This window comes from Xenopus laevis, chromosome 8L, assembly GCF_017654675.1.
Source record: "Xenopus laevis strain J_2021 chromosome 8L, Xenopus_laevis_v10.1, whole genome shotgun sequence".
NCBI lineage: Eukaryota > Metazoa > Chordata > Amphibia > Anura > Pipidae > Xenopus > Xenopus laevis.
In genome coordinates, this window is record NC_054385.1 from 43,036,180 (window position 1) to 43,058,274 (window position 22,095).

At 37.5% G+C, this 22,095-nt stretch overlaps 1 protein-coding gene across 5 annotated transcripts in view; it reads right to left on the bottom strand.

Moving 5' to 3' along the window:
- Positions 1 to 12,991: 12,991 nt before the first annotated feature.
- The window catches only part of dcx.L (doublecortin L homeolog), a 57,274-nt gene continuing 48,170 nt past the window's right edge, over positions 12,992 to 22,095 (bottom strand). For 4 of the 5 annotated variants that reach the window (XM_041572746.1, XM_018229854.2, XM_041572743.1 and 1 more), the window contains 2 exons: positions 14,572 to 16,558; positions 12,992 to 14,387 (listed from right to left, as the gene is read on the bottom strand). In XM_041572746.1, coding sequence (XP_041428680.1) covers positions 16,530 to 16,558 — 29 coding nt within the window. In that variant the 3' untranslated portion in view covers positions 12,992 to 14,387; positions 14,572 to 16,529. Of the gene's footprint in view, positions 14,388 to 14,571; positions 16,559 to 19,451; positions 19,487 to 22,095 lie in introns of those variants that run through there. The other variant, XM_041572745.1, reaches the window with a different exon arrangement.

Below are 22,095 nucleotides of genomic sequence, written 5' to 3' on the forward strand. Positions count from 1 at the left end.
GTCTTTTGCGATTCTTGTCCTTGGTGCGCACATGCAAGTTTCATCCTGTACGCGGGTGCACATCGCGCCTTTTGAGCGCACAGCTGAATCGTATCTTTTGCACGCGCATGCGCGTCTTTTGCTCATTCATTAAGGCAGCAAGCTGGAGGTCAGGAAGGGACTGCCAAGAGGGGGGCCCTGTGACAGCAGCCCCAGGGGCCCCCCCAGTCCGACCATGACCATAAAAGATAAATAATGAAGACCAACTTAAAAGTGCTAAGAATGGAACCTTCTATAATATATATTAAAAGTGGAGTACCTCTTTAAGACTTGATGAGACTGAGAGGAAGGGAAAATATTGTGTCCACAAAGGTTAACTCATAGTTCAGTATTCCTAAAAGTCTGGCAAGTATAGAGAGGACTGTTAGCTGGGATAATTGTGCTGAACTCATTGTTCAGTTTTCTTTCTGCCAGACATAGTGCAACACATCAGGACATTGGTTTCATGTGAAGAGTGACAATAACGCCATTTGGAAAGTGAAGAAACTTGGGAAAGTGCAATATTCCAATTATTTCTCTGACATTACAGCTTCTTCCCTCATCTCCTTCTTTTCTCATGTCTAGTTAACTCATTATTTTTGGGGTTACTTATTATTAGGTTACAGGGAGAAAACTACAGATGCTGTATGCCTCAGTCAAACAAAACCAACAAAAAATAAGAAAAAAGAAGACTAACTAATCATGGACTCTCAGTATTAAAGTCTGTTATACTAAATTTATGCTTTGTTTAATGCATGTGTTGAGGGCTAATCCCAAGGGCAAGTAAAGTAAGAAATTGTAATAAAGGGCAAATTTAGCATCTAGCATGAATAAAATTACTAATGATGTATTACAAGTACAATATCAGATATGCAGGGAGGTAACTATAGAGGAAGCAGACTCTGCGGCTGCAGGGGGTAAGGGGCCCAGTAAGGCTAAAATAAATGAGCAATTTCTTTTCAATAGTTTACTTTCAATTAAAAATACAAGATGGATATCACAGTAAGAAATATGTGTTATTATTTCAGGCAATCCATTTGAAGAGCAATGCCAATATATCTTGGTAGAATAGGTCAACTTACCAATGTTTTGGGGCCCTAAATTTAATTTGTTATGGGGGGGGGTATTTCCAGATGTTGGCTGATGTTCTAATTGGCTCATAGGAGGATCATAAGTAGATAGGGAGGTATGTTAACTGCTTATTTGGCCTTGAGTCAAGAAACTAATATGGAGAAATGGGTGTCTTTCTCATTGGTCTCTTTGTGGAGCATTATAAGTTATAAGTAAATGCTTATGCCACTGGAAATAGAAGTGAAACAGGTATCAGTATGTGTGTATAAGTGCACCCTCCAGCTAACAACGTCTAACTATGCAAGTAGCCAGATGTTGCAAAGCTATAATATCCAGCACCCCCACAATAGCCTTCCATTTAAGGTAGACCATCCTTAATATAAAAGATACCAAATAAATATCAGGCGTGTATGATATGGAGGTAACATGAGCACTATCCTAGAAATGGGATACCAGGTAGACTAAGGGGCAGATTTATCAAGGGTCAAATTTGAAAAACGTTGAAATTCAAATTCTAAAAGACCAACTGAAATTAAATTGAGGGTTTTTTATTGCCCGAATAGGTCACCTTTCAATCGATTAGGTCCGGTTTTGATCGAATTCGAATCATACGAATCAAAGTTTTTCCCCAAAAAATGTTGATTTTTCAAAGTCCACCAATTGACTCCAAATGGGTTCTAGGAGGTCCCCCATAGGCTAAAACAGCAATTCGACAGGTTTTAGATGGCGAATGTTCGAAGTCGAATTTTAAAAGAGACAGTACATGATAAATTTCTAAATTCGAATCAAATTTTTTTAATTTTGACTTCGACCTTTGATAAATCTGCCCCTAAGGGTTATTTGGCAATTGCCATAAATCAGCCCTACCTAAAATCATATACCTTTAATAATTGCATGGGATACGCAGTGTGATTATTGCTGTTTGTGAAATGTATTCCCATATGTTAGAAGAAGCATTTCAACATATGTTGCATGGAGCATGTGCTAATGGGCAAACAGCTGCAGGGGCATATTGATATCATCTCTTTCCAGCAACTGGGTCTGTCGACAGAGTTCCCAGCATAATGAAATATCTGCCTTACCGGAGAGGCAGTGCTACAGGAGGAATCTTTACTACAGCGACACCTGTCATACTGATTAGCCAAGGCCAATGGAACCTCTGTCTGGGGGTCTCCAACTGGTGTTAAAACCTGGAATGTTTGTAATGTTTATGTGTCCTGTGCCTGCCATACATACTGTAGCTGGGGCTTTATGCCACTCATCTCATTATATTGACATCTAACTTTCTGGATTAAAGGGAATGCACATGTGAAATGGTAGGATAGCCTGTGCAGGGAGCTGTTATGTATCCTGCTACATTCATAAAGCTAAACAATGTAATGTATGACAGTTTTTTGGTTGATGGATTTAGAATCGATCAGTCACTTTTATTTAACATTACAGTACAGTGAATCTGGATTATCCTTTTATGCAACTGCAGCCAGTGTAAATTGTGTAATTGAGTTCACATGTAACGACACAAGTGTTGTGCTGGGGAAGAGATCCACTCCTGAGTCTGGTGCCATAGAATAATTGGCCATTCTCACAGAAGCTTGCTGCTCTTCAAGAGGGCATTGAGAGTTTTTTTAAAGAGAATTAAGGAGCCCTATGCTCTTTCCAGTGTAAATGAGTGGGTGGGGATTAGCGAGTGAGAGAAAGCACTGTGAAGGCAACCTCTGCTTAAATTAAATGCTCCTGTAATTTACATTTCAGAGGCTAGAATGTGATTGAATAGAATCCAGTTGTGTGTTATAAAACATCAAATACATTTTGTTCCAGTTCTTAGTTAAAGGAGAAGGAAAGCTACCAAAGCATTTTATTGCCAATAGATTAGCCACAATAGTGCAAGCTATAACACAATATTTATTCTGCAGAATGCTTTACCATACCTAAACAAACAGCTCTAGATGCTCTCTCTGTTTGTTTAAGATAGCAGCTGCCATATTAGATTGGTGTGACATCACTTCCTGCCTGAGTCTCTCCCTGCTCACTCATAGGTCTGTGCTCAGATTACAGCAGTGAGGGGAGGGCGGAGGGGGAGAGGAACAAACTGAGCATGCTCAAGCCCTAGCCCTGGATGTTTATGCTGAAAACAGGAAGAATGAAACAGAAGCCCATGTGTACACAATAGAAGGAAAGAAATGCAGTGTTTCTATTGACAGAGGACTCAGAGCAGCATTACTTTGAGGGTTTACTGGTGAATTTATATAGACCTTTCTGATAAGGCTTCCTTACTTTTAACCTTTTCTTCTCCTTTAAATATATAACAATTTGATATTACAGCCAAATGTATCATATGTGTTGCAAGAGATAAGCATACGTTACTGTATCATACAATTAAACAACCCGGTCTACTGGATAATGGGTTTGACTTTGATCAGAAGTTTGAGGGTTCAAGTCCTTTCATGGTCATCAGTCCATTTGTGCAGGCAAAACTGCAAGGGCTGCAGTTATGCTAGGCAAATTGTGAGTAGGAAACTATGATTGATGCAAGCATGTTTTTTTTTTTTGGGTTGAGTTCCTATTTGCCCCTCTTTGGCACAAAATCTAGATCAACAAGGATTAACCAAATGTAGGTTTTCAGTAGCCAATATGTCCAAAAAGTATGGAATGCTGGCAAAATTCACATGGCATAATGGACAAAGCTTCTAATTTCTGATCAGAAGTATGCAAAATGACAATGCTCTTCTATGATAGCAAGAAGAAGAATGTTACAGCAAATGAGAATAAAGCTCTTACCAGATTTTGACATGTTAGACTGTGGCTTGAGAGATCACAAGAATGTTATATTACTACACAGCATTCACATAACAATTGCACTTAAGCTGGTTACATGTAAAGATCTGCTTGTTCGGGCAAGGGTCCAAAGTGGCCAAAATAAAAAATGTCACCCATTAACTCAAAATCATTGCAAATAATAATTGCAAATATTCTTGCAAAAAAACGAATGCCACCCACATGTAAAGTGCAAAGTGCCAAATTTGTCTAGCAATATGTGATGATATTTACACAAGTTTAGCAGTTAGTTTTAGTGGTCCACTACCTCCTTGCCTGTTCCTCTTCAGTTACTCACTATTGGTCACCTCAATCCCAGTGAGATATATCAATCACTTATAGCAAAGGCACATGATGAAAATTTGAATTGATTATAGAAGGAATAATGAGAGAATTGTGATTCCACATTATGTACCTTCTGTCAGAATACATCTTCAGTGTTGCCTTCAGATTTGGAAATTACTTCTGCAGAACATTATAGCTATGTGCACCAAATGGAGAGCATACAAACTATAAACATCAAAAACTATATGAAGTTTACAAGGGTCTTTGTTTAAGAAGGAGTAGAACACTGTAACAACAGGCTATGCCCTGAAGGACTCAGATGGGAATCTTAACAAAGGTTAGTGGATACCTTGAACTCCAGCTGAAGCAGTAAAGATTAAAAGGTTAGAGGAAATACTTGGGATATGCATAAGGATATTTAATAAAAAGAAAATAGCTCTTTACTAGGATTAGACATGTATTATACTTTTAAAATGTACAAGTCAGGTACTAAAGCTATAGGGAGTTCAGTCAATACTAAAGGTTGAAAAGAAATGCTCTGGAGGCCTCAAATATTACTCTTCTACATGTCTCTAGTGACAATAAGTAGGTCTCTCATGGTGGCCCTGGAACAAGTAACAATTGTAGTGACTAATCTACATAGGAATTTTATTCAAGTGTTGCATTCAACAAAATCTAACCATGCAACATATTCCAACAAAAAGCTTTATTTTTGTAGTTGATAACATTGACGTTGAGTGTTCAACATATTCAGCTTATCGGAGGTGGTGACAATTCTGTATTTTAAAGATGATATGCAGAACATAGTCTATTGATCAATGGCAGTTGTTCATACAGCATAACCCTTAAAAGAGTACAAGGCAAATGAACCTTACTTAGAAATTTCTGTTTTTAAAAAAGGACACATCACTTACATATGTTACCCCTATGTGCTTGTTCAGTAAAAGAGCTGTCATGAGCTACCAGGTGTTGATGTATGGTTACCTTCAGCCTTGCTCTGTGTTTCCTAAGATATCTAAGCACTCTGAGTTCTTGCACATACAGAATTATGGTTTCCATGGATACATTTCTGTATATTCTTCTGTATAATGAGTAGAGGATCTTTTGCTTTACTCACTGTGTCGTGTTGCATATTCAATGCATGGTGTTGCATAATATATGAGCATTTTATTAGGCTAAGCAGCAAAACATAAATCTCATAGCATGTAAAAGGCAGCCAAGAATCCACAAATTACTTAAACCAGTTTTTTATTTCGTTTTTTTGGAAATGAGATTACACACATTTTGCAAATGTACATGGTAATGAGAAAAAAGACAAATATCAATAGAAAAAACTAGAAAAGGAGAAAATCCCTTGCTTGAAGAGCGCTGTAAAACCAGTAAGAAACATTTGATCAGGACTAAAACCAGGTTATTCAGTAGTGCATAGGTTACACGTCAGAGCTCTGGTTGCTCCATGGAAGGACAGGAAGGACCATTTGAAAAATTAGAAATCCTATGGTTTATTTTAGAGGTCTGGAATTGCAAAACTATAAAACGGCAATAAATCAACCACAATAGATTTACCAGGGTGAAAAACAGTATTTTAAAAAATATACTGTGATTGTACTGCTGAGAAAAAAACAACAACAATTCCTTACATCAGTTGGCAGCTGAGATATATAAATACAGAATAGGCACAATACAGACTTTCAAGGAATACTCTTTTCTAATGTCACCAGTCTCTTCTTAATTCTCAGTTCAGCCGTTCTAAAGTGTAAGGTATGTCCCCCTAACATCATCATTGTAATGCACAGATCTGGCAAGATTTGTTGTGTAAACTACTAGATTTATAACATATTGGGATCCCTCCAGGAAAGATCTTTTCTTTTAGATGAAGAAAACAACATAACAAGAGTGCATGGCTTTCTTGCAAGATATTAGACTGTCTGGTTCATTTTGCACTCCAATCAAAGCTTTCTGCTTATAGCATAATGAATTAGAGACAAAGGTTTTCACTGCCATAGCATTGATTATCTAATGTTCCCTTTAAGCCAAGTCCTTGTAGGCACCCAACTTGTGAGTCTGATTTCAATGTACAGAAAATGTTAAATGCCCATATGTAATTCCGCACACATTCGTCTATTGAAGTGTGCTCACAGTTTTTAAAATGTGCATTTTTTTGTGCTCTCAGCCTACAAGAACTTTGAGGGAACTTTGATTGTATCCCACAACAAAAGATAAAAAAACACTTTGGGAAATTAACTTATAATTTAGAGGTTGGGTAGGAATTTTAATGTCTAAAACTGGGTTTCTCAAGGGACCCAGAGTAAGTTTAAAGAACCATCGGCTATGCAATCATTTATGCGATATTCTTTAGTTAGAAGAAATGTCAATATGTCAAAGGGGAGTAAAGCAGCATGGTAATGGTACTTGCCTTTAGGTTCACAATCCCAAGCATACATCTCACTTTATATTGTATACTATGGCAGTGATTATAAACTGCATCGGAATTGTGATTGGGTGTAATATACACGCTATCCCATTTTTATTCCAGGTTTTGTCTCTGTGCAAAGGGGACATCCAACAGCTGCTCACAGAAAACCTGAGAAAAGTATCTTTTCATCTTCTGAGAAACTCAAACATCTAGAACACAGTCAACCAAAATACTTATCTCAGCATTATCTTCTAAAAAATAAGATGCTTTATCTCAGGGTACATGTGTACAATGCTTTTAACATGTATTTAGGATGCACTGGAAATGCACCTGCCAAATGTATTCTTTATATGAGTAGCATAGATGGGCACAGAACAAATGCAACAAAATACTATTCCTGCATCTGATGCACTTGAGTGTATCAGTAAGCAGCCAAGTGTTTTAGATACATTTTTATGATTATCACATGCCACCAGATAAAGAATAGATTTGCTGCAAGGCATTAGTTCAAACAATACCAGAACTAAGTGCACCATCAGCACTTGTACGTTTCTATATACCCTTGTAATCCATTACCTCTTTCCATAGGTAAGAGCAAACATACTCCAACCTAGAAGTATGACAATTATTTTTCCATTAACGTGACCTATGTCATTTACTGAATAGTCTATAGCATTTGAAAATAAAAAATGATTGCCATTATACACTACTTCTCCATGAACAGCTTGTTTTATTGTACAGTAAGTATGTATTGTATAAAATATACCAAAGTTAATATGTTAAAGTGTTACCTGGAATGCTGTTCCCTTCTTTGTGTTAATTAGTCAACAAATGGCTTCCTAAAAAAACCACATCATTGCCCTTAAAATAAAAGCCCTGTGTTTTATGAACCTGTAGATGTTTAAACGACATCTATCACCAAGTCTAAACCTACAGTAATTAAAAATTGAAGAAGCCCACTTTGTATCCCTTTGAAGTAACAATGGTTTCTGATCTTTTTCTGTTCTTTACCCACATGAATTGTGCAATCCTCTTTAATAAACAGCCAACACAACCACATACCTTGCTACCTTCTTAGTAGAGGCTTCTACTATCTCAGTGTCATCAGATATATGATACTCTACTTGCATATTTGAATAATGGCTGGATCTTCACATCGCTGTTGACACAGAGCTAGCTGATATTTCAGCACCCAACAATGCAAACAAACAGGTATTCTTGGCCTCATGAGTGAAGAAAGGTCTAAGAGAAGGACCTTCATCGTTGCACTTCTTTCCACAACTCCCTTAAACATCAGCCTCCATTTTTAATGGCTTTCATGAGAGACATGAGACTAGTTTCGAGTAGAAAATATTTTACGAAATGCACTGCACATTTAATGCATGCGCCCCAAGAATCTTGTCAATAAACGAGCTAAATCTTCTAAAGTTACATCAACTATTCCACTATGTACTGAATCTTGACTACAACTATGGTTCCTAACATTATTCTTTTTAACATCAATAAAAAGCATTTCTGTACAGGGATGGCACACACATTTTGAAAAAACCTACACCTCCAAGTGGAACCCACATTACTTTGCTCAGCAAAGTCGTGGAGGTTACACATGGTAGTTAAATTACAAAAGAATGTTAAAAAAAAATTCACCACAAATGAGGCATAATTATCAAAAACCCATGCATGTGCTGTGTACAATTAAGCGAGAAATCATTGGCTTCAAGCTGCGATATATTACAACATGATACAGTGAAGACATTTTGTCTCAGCCCATCTGAAAATCACCAGCTTCTTCAACATTCAAAACAGAGCTCCTGGCAGGTTAAAAGATCATTTAGTATAACTGGGCCCAGTTATATAAAGAACAAGCTATAATAAGGGAGCAGGTTCTGTGTAGAATTTGTAGAATTTAGGATATTTCAAAATTGTTCTAAATCGTTTACACAGTTATTATTTTTTCCCTTTTTTCAAGAAAACTGAGATCTAATATTGTGTTATTTTAAATAAAGTTTACATGAACGATCTCCCTAATTAGACTGAATAAATTCAGTTAAAACATGTTTCAAGCACTTGTAGACTGTATTGGCGCTATTGAAATCATGTTTCAAGCTGGGCTGTCTTTAGTGGTGATGGGGAAAAAACAAACTTTATGGGGTTGTTAAAGTACAAATACCAGCACCCCAAAGAGCCTTCAACTGTCGGTGTAAGTTGTACATCAAAAATGCCAGTTGAACAACAGTGATAGAAAGTAAGCCTGCCTCCATCTTGCCCTACTTTCTCCATCTTTCTCTGCGATATCGGATATCCCCCATTCTTTCGACATGCTGCAAAACCATGGATTATGTCAGGTTATTTCACCCCTAAAGACAGCTCTGGGTTCTAAATATGTTATATTCTGCTTAGTGTAAAATTGGGGTAAGCGTAATCTAATTCTTATAAACGTTGTCCCTAAAAATAAAAGGGACACTCATAGGATGTTTATGAACGGGCTCGAGTCAAAAGAATATAGTTTTATCAAAGTCGAAAATTGGAAACAATACCGTATAAAAAGGTTTTCACTAAAAAAAATCATTTTTTACACAAGTAAAAAAGCAGATAAAACCTGGATCTGTACCCAAAATCAATTTTACTGCTAAATATTTTGTATCTGGGTCTTATCCCAGCTACGGATTTCTCTTGACCCCACACTGCAGGACAAATTCCTTGGTTACCTAATCTATCTCTCCGATACACGTCTATGCCAATATAATGGGTACTACCCACAGTTACCCCCCAAAATGTCCTTCATGATAACTATATATACAAATGTCAAATTTTGTAATAAAATGGTCTTCGCATGCGTAGACTTTCAGCCCCAGCCTGGAACATGGTTCATTCTTTCTGGCAAAACCACAAACTACCACACACAGAATATATATTTTTTTAATTGTATACAAAAAAGTGCTGGGAAGTATTACAAACAAATCATGTTTGTATGATAAATGTCACTACCGTAATTCTATCCATCTGCCCATGGGATCATTGACAATACAGGAGTGCAGCAATGGCTTCTAGGACAGGTGATTACCCTTGTATACATACCAGTGGGGGTTATCAACCAACTAGACTGTGAATGTATCCAATCACCATGTTAAACTATTTTCTATTTTCCCCATCTTCTAAATGTTTATACCAACAGCATTGACTCCCTAATTACATTATTTTATTATGAAGACCGTGCAGTACTTTCTTTCTATCCAACACCAAATATAATTTTCAGGTTGGCCTATGGACCTGGTGTATGTAACCAAAGTCTATTATAAGAGAATATAGGCACTGAGTAAAATTACTAGTCACATGACTAAACATCCATAGACTGAAAGATCTAGCCAGTACAGTATGGCTTGCTACTTGCTTTGAGAGCAAGGAACCCTTTAAGTCAACCCAAGTATTTTCACAATAAACCACATGGAGCTAGTACCCAATAAACATCACTCCAGTAGTTGACTTAAGCACAGCCACATGATTATACTGTATATAGTATGTATTTAGCCCATAAAAAACAATTTACTGTGCACGTATGAAACGTGACTACACGTGGTTAAGGTTTAAAGCAAATAACGAGTACCATAACAGAAAGCATCTGTGCTTTTGAACTGCAGCCAGCAAGCAGATTATCACTAAATATAGGGGCACATGAAATTATTTCATTGTAAACAATTTGCTCCACGAAATAGTAGAGAGTTAATTGGGTCATTATTAAAAGAATTTAGTTCCACGTTCGCACACCCTGGCTTTCTAGCAAATGAATGCCCGGTGAAAAACATTGGACTTCCACAATAAACTTTGCAAGGGTTTGTCCCTGCTTGCACCTGCCTTGCATGCCAGTCATTTATTGAAAGAACATCTGAATGATATCAAATGAATACAAAAATATGTCAACCCTATGGGGCAGATTCACTAACCGGCGAAAATTTGCAAGCGACGGCTTTGCCGCCATCGATATGAAAAGTTCAGACAATTCTGATTTATTAAAATTCTAAGTTGCGTCCAGGGCGCGAACGATGGCGTATTTTTGCTAGCGTTACTTCGGCAATCAAAGTAAACATGCACTAGCATTCAATTATTCCTAGCGCAACTTCATTAGAGGACTTCGCTCAGACTAATTTGCATACGGCAGGAAATTATAAAGTTTAATGGACGTATATGTTGCATTAAATATATTACATCACACAAGTCCAGGGAACCTTAATAAAATAAAAAAAATAGAGTTGTTATAATACCCTACAAATGAGCCCACTGTATAGTTTATATTCATATGTTAGGAAATGTATGGGGGAACCCAGTTACCCAAAAAAGTCAGAAAAAAGGAAAAGATGCCAGCGTTTTTTTTCACTAAAAATTGAGGAAGATCTATGCACTCCAATGCACTTCGCCTGGTCTGAGCTGGCGAAGGCAAGTCTGGCGAAAGAGGTAGCGTTCAGTAAAATCCGTATCTTAGTGAATTTTCGGAGTAACGTCCATTCGCCAGAGCAAAAATTCGCCTGGTGATAGAGTGTGAATGAGCCCTAGCGTCTGTCTCTTTCACTAGCGAAGTTCCACCTGTGCCGGTTATTAAATCGGAGAAGTGCCTGAAAATGGTAACTCTGGCGAATCGTCACCAGCGTTAGTCACTTTGCCCTTTAGTAAATCTGCCCCTAAGTCGGGTTACATAGGGTAATAGTCCAGATTGGTTGACAAAAGTTTTCAGTAAGATTAGATTGGATAACATTTCTTAGCAATATTCCCTTCTAAAATATATGGAAAAACAGTTGCAATGCTAAACTAATGTGCTGTGCACGTTACTAATCTTTTTCTAGGTAAGACGCTTTATTAGGTGATTTCCTTGTCAGTGTTTCATAGCTCTGTATCTGTAGGGGGCTGCGTACATTTCTACATTTCGTAATGCTCAAGAATCCATGCCCCCAGTAAAGAAGGCCATACCGAATGACATTATTTACTGCATTTAGAATCCTAAAGGAGCCAGTAAAATGTCCTGCCTGGTCATGTTCATTGGATCTGTGTCACTTTCTACTTCCATGTGCTCATGCTAGAATGTGCCTAAATCTTTATTCAAGAAAACCGCAGTTTTCTTGTTTTTGGGCTGGGAGGAATGTTATCAAATACAATAAAATGAAGGATGGACCCTTGCTTTTACTATATGTCATATAAATAGTGTGATGATTGGCATTATATTTATAGTAAAAACTATTGATATTTCATCATCTCTAATTAAAACCACAATAGATACAGCCAATTGTTTGTTTTCTTAAAGTGCATTAAAGGCGGTAAGCACATTTTCATATATTACCAATGCTTTTACTGCTCCAATAGCATCCCCCTCTATATCTTTTATAGAATATCTGTGCCCCCTCCACAGTGCCGAAGGAACCCCATAAATACAGCCTGATACAGGACAGGAGGTATTTGCAGGGATCCTAGTCAGAGAGAGCAATATGCAGGCAAGATACTTAACCGCCAGCAGTTATTTGTAGCTTGTCCTTCAAACAGCAATGATTTGCTCTCTTAATTAAAAAGCACCATGGTGTTCTTTTTCTAGGGCACCTAAATTCAATTTGTCTGAAGAGGAAAGCTATAACAACACTCTGCTTGAAATAAACCCTTCAGCGTCCCCTTTAATTGGGTTCTGTTTTTATATATATCAGCCTACAAATGGGACAATATTTGTAGAGGGGCAGTATAACATATCTTCAGCTTTTCTGCAGTCTGCTTCACTATGCATTCAGTACAAATGCTTTATTCCAAGACCTAACACTTGGCTTTAATGCGTTTATATCAATAGTTACAAAATGTTTACAAATGCTTTAGCTTTGCCATGTGTTATGATCTCATGATTAGTCAGAATAATGTTACTGAAATCTGTTCCCCGCTCTAAACAGCGTCAGGCTCCAGAATTAAAAAAGTGAGTATAAATGTTCCTGAAGGTATTGTAAAAAAAAGGCAAAGCATATTATATTGTGAAAAAAACCATAAACCTGTTCTGTGTTTTGCTATACAAGAGGCTCTAAAGAGAGTATCAGTGTGTCCAGAATTGAATAATATAAGGCAAGTAGTACAGGTATGGGACCTGTTATCCAGAATGATGGGGACCTGGGGGTTTCCGGATAACGGATCTTTCCGTAATTTGGGTCTTCATGCATTAAGTCTACTAGATATTCACTTAAACATTAAATAAACCCAATAGGCTGGTTTTGCTTCCAATAAGGATTGATTATATCTTAGTTGGGATCAAGTACAAGGTACTGTCTTATTATTACAGAGAAAAAGAAAATCTTTTTAAAAATTTGGATTATTTGGATAAAATGGAGTCTATGGGAGACAGCCATTCTGTAATTCGGAGCTTTCTGGATATCGGGTTTCCAGATTAGGGATCCTATACCTGTACTTGACAGGTAACATTGGGGGAGTTTTATATAGTAAATAATGTACCTCCTATTCATACAAAGACCTTAGAAATCCCCATGGAGTTTCTTGAACAAATAAAGACCACAAGCCAAGTCCTTATATACAGGTCATGGAAATCTAAGGTAACTTTTAACATCCTTATAATTTAAAGTAGGGAGTATTATATTTATAATATACAGGTTTCAATGAGGTGTGTGATACAAATGCCATCTCTAACCACCAGTTATAACTAATGCCATCAATAAGCAATATGATAGGGATATAATATTTAACAGACTAGTCGTGGCTCTTGTATGTTATAAGCCCATAAGTAAAACTAATACAAATAAGGAGCAGAGGTTAAGTAGAAGTTTAAAAAATTCACTGCTATTTTTGCAGTTTGGTTCTAGAAGACTGTATAGTTTATATGCTGAGAAATATAAGTTTTGGCCATACAATGGGTATTATCATATGCCTTTTATCTCAGCAGTTACGGAACATTTGAGGGTCAATTTTCTAGAGATGTTCAGAGTGGAAATGTTAGCAGAAATACTTTCCAGAGTTCTGCACTTTTTTTTGATACAAAAGGTTCACATGGTATTTGAGAGCAAAGGGCAAAGGGCTGGTTCTTCAACTGCATGTAATTCTAAGTTACTATAGGGTAAAATGATGAGAAAGTCCTGGATTTATCACCTGGACAAAGCAAGTGTTAGAAACAGGGTTCCCTTGTGCCAAATGTTGCTATTTGCACTTCATGAAGGTGCAACTGGCAGATTAGTACATGTGATAACAAAGATGAGTGCAAAGCAAGAACATTGCAAATGGCCTTTTTTTAAGGATTCAGTTTTGGAACCTACTTTGCCTACTGTAAGTATGCCCTATGAGGTGCAATCCCTAAGTGTTAACAGGCAAATGCAGCCAGGCAAGTTGTAGCAAATGTGTGAAAAGAAATCTGCATGTTTGGCCCTCAGATCAGTAAGTTTGTAAGCACCCAGGCCATCAAGTTCAGCAGAATACCAACAGATGTGTTGACCATGTTGGCTAAGGCTCCAGAATGATCAGTTCTGAATAATAATTTGTTTCCCATACAGAAAGTTATTGCCAGGCAAGGTGGCATAAAATGCCCATGATTAGGGGCCAAGAACATGGCACCATCTCCTTCCTACATTATATGCCAGATGGTATTATAATGGTATATGGAGTTCAATATGTAATAGTAATAATATATATTTAAACCTCTACCTCTCTACCTCTATGGAATAACCCCCAACCCATAGCACACAGTAGATATTGACCTACTATTGTTAGTGTTAATACAAGCACCAGGGAGACAGACTCTATGGTTTAGCTGAATGATTTTAACCTGGTCCGGACTGAGAATTATAATAGGCCCTGGCATTTCAGGTACATAGAAGCCCACTCAGCCCACACAGAGGCCCAAACAGCCCCCACCAGCCCACTAAATACTGACTTTCTATGGGACCTTATAGCAGCCCCTCTGGCATTTGCCAGAACCCACAGATTGCCATTCCGGGCCTGATTTTAACCACCAATCTAAAGGTAGTTCTGAAGTTCTGTACCACCAAAACACAGCGGCATATGTGTAAGCCTCAATTTAATAAACTGAGATTGAAAATAAGTCATAGCTTAAACATATACCATTCCTAGCATTATTCCCTACAGTTCCTGGAATTGAATTCTCCAGCATATTATGATAAAGGTTAAAGCATGTTAGGTGGTAAAAATATTGCTTCAGAGATAAACTACTGGGTTAATACCACAGAGGTGTTTAACAAGGCTGGCATTTTAATCTTCATGGCATATCTGTTACACTTATCCTGTGCAGATTTCAGCTCCATGTATAAATCTAGTTTAGCTGTTGTGGATTATCATGAAATACTGCCACATTGTGGTATTTGATTGCATTCCACCTGTTCTCTGGTATTATCCCCAAATCTTTAAAAATAATTCCCCGTGTTCATATAATATCCCTAAATTGATTGAGAACCGTATTAAGAGATTAGAGCCATGACAGGTTTACTGATAAGCTCCGTAACCTTTCCGACCTATCTCTTCCAAGCGTGTAAATGTCTTCAGTTACAAAAAGCGATTCGTACCCTTCAGATTTGCGTCTATTTTTATGAACGTTTCTGCCATCTGCTGCTAAAATAAGAAGTCATGTTCCCATTGGCAGTGCTGGCTGGTGCTAGACAGGAGCACAATACTAAAACATGATGGATGTGTTAAGATTGCAGAGGGGAAGTCAGAGTTGTGCTAAAATAACAAAGTGCCCATATGGCTATGCATTGTTTCCAAAGGACTTGGCAAATGTGGCCAAGCTGATGTCTTCTTTGCTACCATGAATGCACTAATTATGTCATTTTAATGTATTAATCATTTAATAAAGCAGCAAGCCTAATCTAAAATCAGACAAACAGTTGCATAACTATAGAGCAAGCAGACCCTGCCGTCATGGGGGGGCTGGGGAAAAGGGGGACCTGGACCGTGGGGTCGGCTTCCTCTATAGCTTGAAATATCTTTCTCCCCAGTCCTGAAAAAAGCTAGATTGCCTTATTTGCCTTTTTTAGTAGCACAATAGTAAAAGGGTGAGGCTTGAGAGCCTGATACCACAGTATCAACAGTAGTAGTAGTATCAACAACACATTTCATCCCAACTTTATGCTGGGCAGATATTTGTGTAATGTCACCCGCTATTTCTACAACACTAAAAAAGGCAAACTGTGGGTTTTCTTCAAGGATATACATTGCATGAGTCCTATGTGGGGATTAACAGTTTGACAATGCATTAGGGCCCCAAGACTCTTTGAGAATTTTATTGTGTTTGAATACAAAGCAAACACCCCATTATGATTTCTTCTTTGTTGTAATATCAATGGAACATTGTGATTAAGAGGGGGCTGAGGGATTCATTACCATTATAATACAAATAGGATCAGCAGTACAGTTTGTACATGTGCCTAGAGCTCCTTGAATTGCCTTACTTTGCTACATTTAAAGGGAACGCAGCTAACGGGGTTGCTGATAGTGCCAGTGATTTGGTAAGAATGGCACTATTACCAGCCCGCTGCTTTGCCATATTGAAAACCAGGAATCTTTCACAATAAGGGAACTTGGCACAGACACACATGTTGAAGCCTGCTTCATCTTTACAAACCATTCAAAACCAACCTGTGGCTTTCTGACAATTGCTCCACTACAGCTACCTTCAATTTCCATAAACAGGATGGAGGATGCTGTAGTTAATCATGGCCAGAGAGTAACTAAATACACGTCTTTTGCTTTCAGTTAACATGAATTCTTTCAGGTCACAAAGAATTATGGCACACATACAGTAAATCAGAAAAATAAGAAAACAAAACTGAGCTGTATTTGTATCCAAAGTCAAGAGAGCACCAGTTTGGCCTGGTCTTCTTTCTGCTGCAAACTCCTGTCAATTGGGGGCAACATTCAGTGACTTTACATGGAATCTCCCAGGGAATCAGAGTCATCCAGAGACAGGGGAAGGTACAGATCCTGTAAAACAAAATGGCCATGGGTTAATTCTCAGGAACAATTTACCAATGGCAAGTGTTTATAAATCATTTTCAGGAATGCTTTGATGGTTTTCATACAGTGATGTTGCTTGTTAAGATAAAATAGATGTTTTAATAAATGAAGTTGCAGAGACAAAAAAAAATCTGTCTAAACTGGGGCATAAGCCTTGCATAGAAGTGTTGCTCCACCCAAATGTTGCTGGACTACAAATGCAATCTCCAGCCTATTATGAAGGGATAAAGCAGAGTCAACCTGTTCGGCCCCTTTTTTCTTGATACTTCAGGTAACACAAATTTTTGAACAGCAATGTAACCAAATTAACATACAATACTTATGCACAGGAAAACTTGGCAAATTCATCAACGCTGTAATGGGCTCCCAGAGGTACCAGCCACACTTTACACTCTTTATTGGATGGGAACATAGGGACAGGCAATCAGAAAATCTCCCAGGACCCAGATCCACAGAGAAATCCACTAAACCACTGTCATTTATACTATGCAAAAAACCTTCCCTTAGCAAGCATTCTATACCACCTTTCCCTTTCAGCTGTGTCAGGAAAATCATATTACCCCAATTTGTCTACACTCTGGGTGGGCAGGAGGCTGCTCCTTGAATAGAAAGGAAGTGGGAGAACCACCCTACCAGCTCACATCTCTCGACTTCCTGTACCTTCGCCTGGAACCTCCACAGGCCCGGACTGGCTATGTTTGTGTTCTGGCAAATTGCAGAGGGACTGCTGTAAGATACCATAGACACTTTCTATTTATTGGGCTGTTTGGGCCTCTGTGTACTTGGAATGCCGGGCCAATTTTGACTCCCAGTCCAGACCTGAACCTCCGTGACCCCGCCCCAACATAATAAAACTTTCTTTTTTTTTTAAATCCACTTATTCACACCCTAACTAACCTCATGGAAATTGTGACAGCTGTAGGAAAAATCAAAACTCCCTTCCTTAGATGAAACAGGGGTTCCTCCATTAAACTGCTAGGGAGAATTTATGTTTCATGTCCACAGCATAAAAAGGCCTGGCTGGTATATTTAATGACTACATTGGAAAACACCATATTACACCATGTTGGATATTACTTTATAGGTACTCATCATCCCAATATGTAAAAATATGTAACTAAAACTGTTTGTAAATTATATTATTATTATAGTATTAGTAACAGTAAAAACAATGGCAAAGCAAATGTAACTGGAGCAAGGATGCTATAATAATAAGAGTGATCTATAATCTTGTTATGCCTCTTAAAAAAGAAGTTAAAAATAGAGAAGTCTTTTACTCTTTTATATCAATTGCAATATGCAATGTATTAGTGAAACAAGAAATTGATAAACACCACAAACCATCCATTTTTCCAATGACCCAGAGTAGGAAATTAGGGGCATGGCAGGTCTAGGAATAGCTTCACCCTGCTTTCTCCTTTGCATGATTGCCTGTTTTAAAGTCCTAAGTAGCTGGTTAGGCAGATGGGGTGTATACAGGGCTAGATGATGGGTTTCTGCTTTCTTTTCCCTTAGGTAAGTTCAGTTCCCTCACTCATTTATTGCAGCGTTACACAACAGTGATGGTTGTAAGGGACCCAATGGATATGTTTGGAAGGGAGTTTTGGCATTAAAGGGCTTCTTGCAGGTCTGGCACCCCATGAGTAGGTTGGGGAAGAGGCTGATTCCAGGCCAGTTTAGTAGATTGTGGCACAAGTTTCACTGGGCTATTACATTTACAGGGGATTAGTTAAGTGTTTGTTTTGTGTTTGCTTAATACAACCAGTTGAATTGTTCTTAATAAATATTCTGCGTCATTGTCATGCCTATAAATTATGTCTGGTGTTCGCATTGAGGAAAAAGGTGTTGGTTCAAAATCTTGTACTTGCCCTTGTAGAGTGATCATATTTTGGGGGTTTGCTGGAGTTTGTGAACAGCAGTCATCAGACTGTTTGTTCAGAACAAATTTCATTTTATATTCATAGAAAACAAGGTATTTTTTGGCACATATTTCATCTAGCTTTGGTACACACTTGTAAATGTTATGCTGTAACTATATAATGTAAACAAGAAGTGTTCATTTATACATAAAAAGTAGTGTTAATTGATATTAGAATATTGACAAGCATGTTAGATGGCTAAAATCGTGAACAGCCCTCGAACCATAGTCTTCATTACCATAATAGGCATGAGTTAAAGTGGACCTGTCACCCAGACACAAAAAGTTCTTTTTAAATTAAACATGAAATCCAATTTCTATTTTTTATTAAAGCATTCATAGCTGGTGTAAATTAATTTAAAAATCTCAGCTGTCAATCAAATAGTCTGCCCCTCCTCTATGCCATGGGCATAGAGGCGGGGCAGACAATTACTTTCACTTTCCATTCAGCACTTCCTAGATGTCACTGCTCTCCACACATTCCCCCCATTCTCTTCACCATTTATTTGTGTAGCCAGGGCATGGGAATGGACATTGGGTCCCTCAAACTGGTGCACAAACAAGATTCTGAGATGATGCAAGGCTTTCCTTAATAACAGTGTCCACAAAATGGCTGCTGCCTGCTTACTATCATTTTTAATTCCCAGACTGCAGGAAACAAGATTCAAATAATTTATATAGTGTAATTAAAGTTCATTTTGCTTGACTAATGTGACAAAATAGGATTTTGAATAATTTTTTTTGGGTGACAGGTGCCCTTTAAAAATAAATGCAGCAAACACTGCAAAAGAGTTAGCAAAAAAGAAAGGAACTCTGCAAATAATTTACAGAACTTTGCAGAAAAAGGTTATAAATGTGTGAGTGCCAAGCTGCAGCCAAATATTTGCTAAACATTGGATGGAGCAAGAATATTAGTCTTCAAGCTAACTAAATACAACTCACCAGTTCACAATTTAAATGGTTCTAGGGCAAGATTCCTGTAAAGGAAGTCAAGGAATGCTAAGTTAATTCTCCTTGCTAATATTTACCATAAAAAATGTGCTCAAATTAAAATAAAAAACAAAAACAACAAATTGATGCTTTTTTGGGCCAGACTATCGGGGGAGTGGGTTTTTTCCCGGTGTCCCGCTGGCCCAATCCGACCCTGACCACAAACCATTTGGAATTCAGAGGTTTTAAGATATTTTAATGCACCAACCCTTGAATACAAGCCAAAACACCTATACATATGTAAGCCCTTAGACAAATGCTTTAAAAGCAACCCCTCTTCCAAAATTGCTTATCTTGGTGTCCTGTCTCAACACTAATTTAGTTATGCCACAAGATGTCTTCCAAATGAATAATATGACACAAGCGAGTATAAGCTCTATATTTGGTAGCTCCCCAATCTGATTCAACAAGCAAGTGCTAACGGGTGGTTTAAAACACATACAAATGCATATTTAACTACATTATTTGTTTATCTCTTAGAAAGAATCTGTTTTTGGCAGGAATTTCTTACAGAATCACAGCCAAATATTTGGTCAAGTGAAGTCTATTGCAGAAAATGCACACATCACCCATCCCTGACCTAAATGTTCTTTAAATATGCAAATCACCTATATATAGCGATGGGTGAATTTGGGGCGTTTTGAAACAGCGAAAAATTTGTGAAATGGTGTTGGCGTCTCGTTCTTGACGCTGGCGTCCATTTTTACGTTGGTGTCCGAATTTTCGCTGTGGTTTTGCAAATGTATTCACCGGCGGCGAATCACAGGAATTTGCCGCAAATTCGCGCATGGCGAATAAATTCGCCCATCACTACCTATAAAAGCAGGGTAGTATTCAAAAGTTTCATTTAATTATATACATTCTAAAAAATTCTGTGCTTCTAGAATCCTTTTCTATTCAATTTCTATTCAAGTATGATACGTGGGCTGATTGTGCCAACGCATTTAACTGCAGCAGCAATCTACCGTACTATAGCAAATGCTTAAACTGAGAATAAATTGTCACATGTAACTGTAGGGCTTTTATTTTGAGGAACCAAGAATTACAAATAATAGGCAATGCAATGAGTTCCATGCAGTATTTTGCAGTGTTGTGCCTTATCACTGAATGTTGCAAGCCATTTCAGCAACAGGTCTAACCACATGGTCTAACACAACATAGGGAGGCTCAATTATCAAAATTTGAATTTGTGTAGTTGTAAAGGTTTTTGAAACCACAAATAAACAAATTTTCTCGATAACCATGAATGCCATGACAGTTATTAAAAGATTCATATGGAAAATTCACAAATTGAAAAAAAAAAAAATCAATGCAATATGAAAACTATAAAAACCACAAAAAAAATATTTTTTTGATTAAAAAAATCCAAAAACCTCTAAAAGTCCAAATGAATAAAAAATGGTACAATCAGTTCAGTGCAGCTCCCATTGACTTCTATAGGACCTTGACTGGTTTTACTTGCCATGGTTTGTATTACAGTTTTTCATGGTTGAGAATGAATTTTTGAAAAAAAAATAGAAATTTGAATGTTTGTAAATAGGCCCCATAGTATCTTCACCTTACAATACATCAGAATTGGCAACTTGAGTTTCCAGTCCTGATTTTTCTTTACTAAGGTAATGAATAATGCCTCCCAAAGTTTGCTATTAAAGGAACAGTAACAGCAAAAATCTTTTTTTTAAAAAATTTGTTAGTACGCTACGAAAAAAAGACCCAAACACATATTAAACTTTAAAATCGCTAAGTCTTTATTAAGAAATAACTTACTTGCGCTCCTCTTCTGAAAGGCGATCGTGATCTATCGTGTGGCGATTGATTTCTCCTCCCTGCCTTCCTTATGCCAGGGAGGAGAAATCGAACGGCGCACGATGGATCGTCACCCTGTCGCTGTTTCTGAAAAGCAGAGTTTTGGTAAGTCATTTCTTAATAAAGACTTATCAACTTTAAAGTTTAACATGTGTTTTTCATTGCATACTAACAAATTTTTTAAAAAACTTTTTTGCTGTTACTGGTCCTTTAACCACAGATTTCTGGACTTCAAAAAAGTGTTTTTGTGTGCAGGGATTATGGTGAGCAGGAAGGGGTGTTTGGGCAGAGCTGGTTATGGCTGAGGTGGATAATCCCATTATTTCATTTGAGAATGCTGAGAGTTATCTTGTATAGCAGCATAATGTTGTTAAGGGTGATTAGAAATGGCTCATCTACTTTTTTAATGTCATTTTCTGTTACTGTCTGTTGTCTGAGACTTAAGGGAAATGTGAAAGGCAGACGTACAGTCTTCCATCCCTTTGTGCCCCTGTTTTAATTGTTTGTAATGTAAGAAATGAGAGCAGCAAAGACAGACAACCACATAAGGATCAAATGATTCTTTATTGAGATCGTTGGAGAGGTTGTAATGTGCCATGCATTTCCCTATTCCTTTGTACTTTCTTTACACGTCAAAAAAAATATTTATAAAATTCTCTTTAGTGCTTGATAATCTTACTTGTAAGTATTTGAAATAGCAATGAATAAATCAAACCAATTAATGACTGTTAAGGCCTATTTATTAATCCTCATTTTTTCTGGCTGAGGATTTAAAGGGGAAATTTGTAGG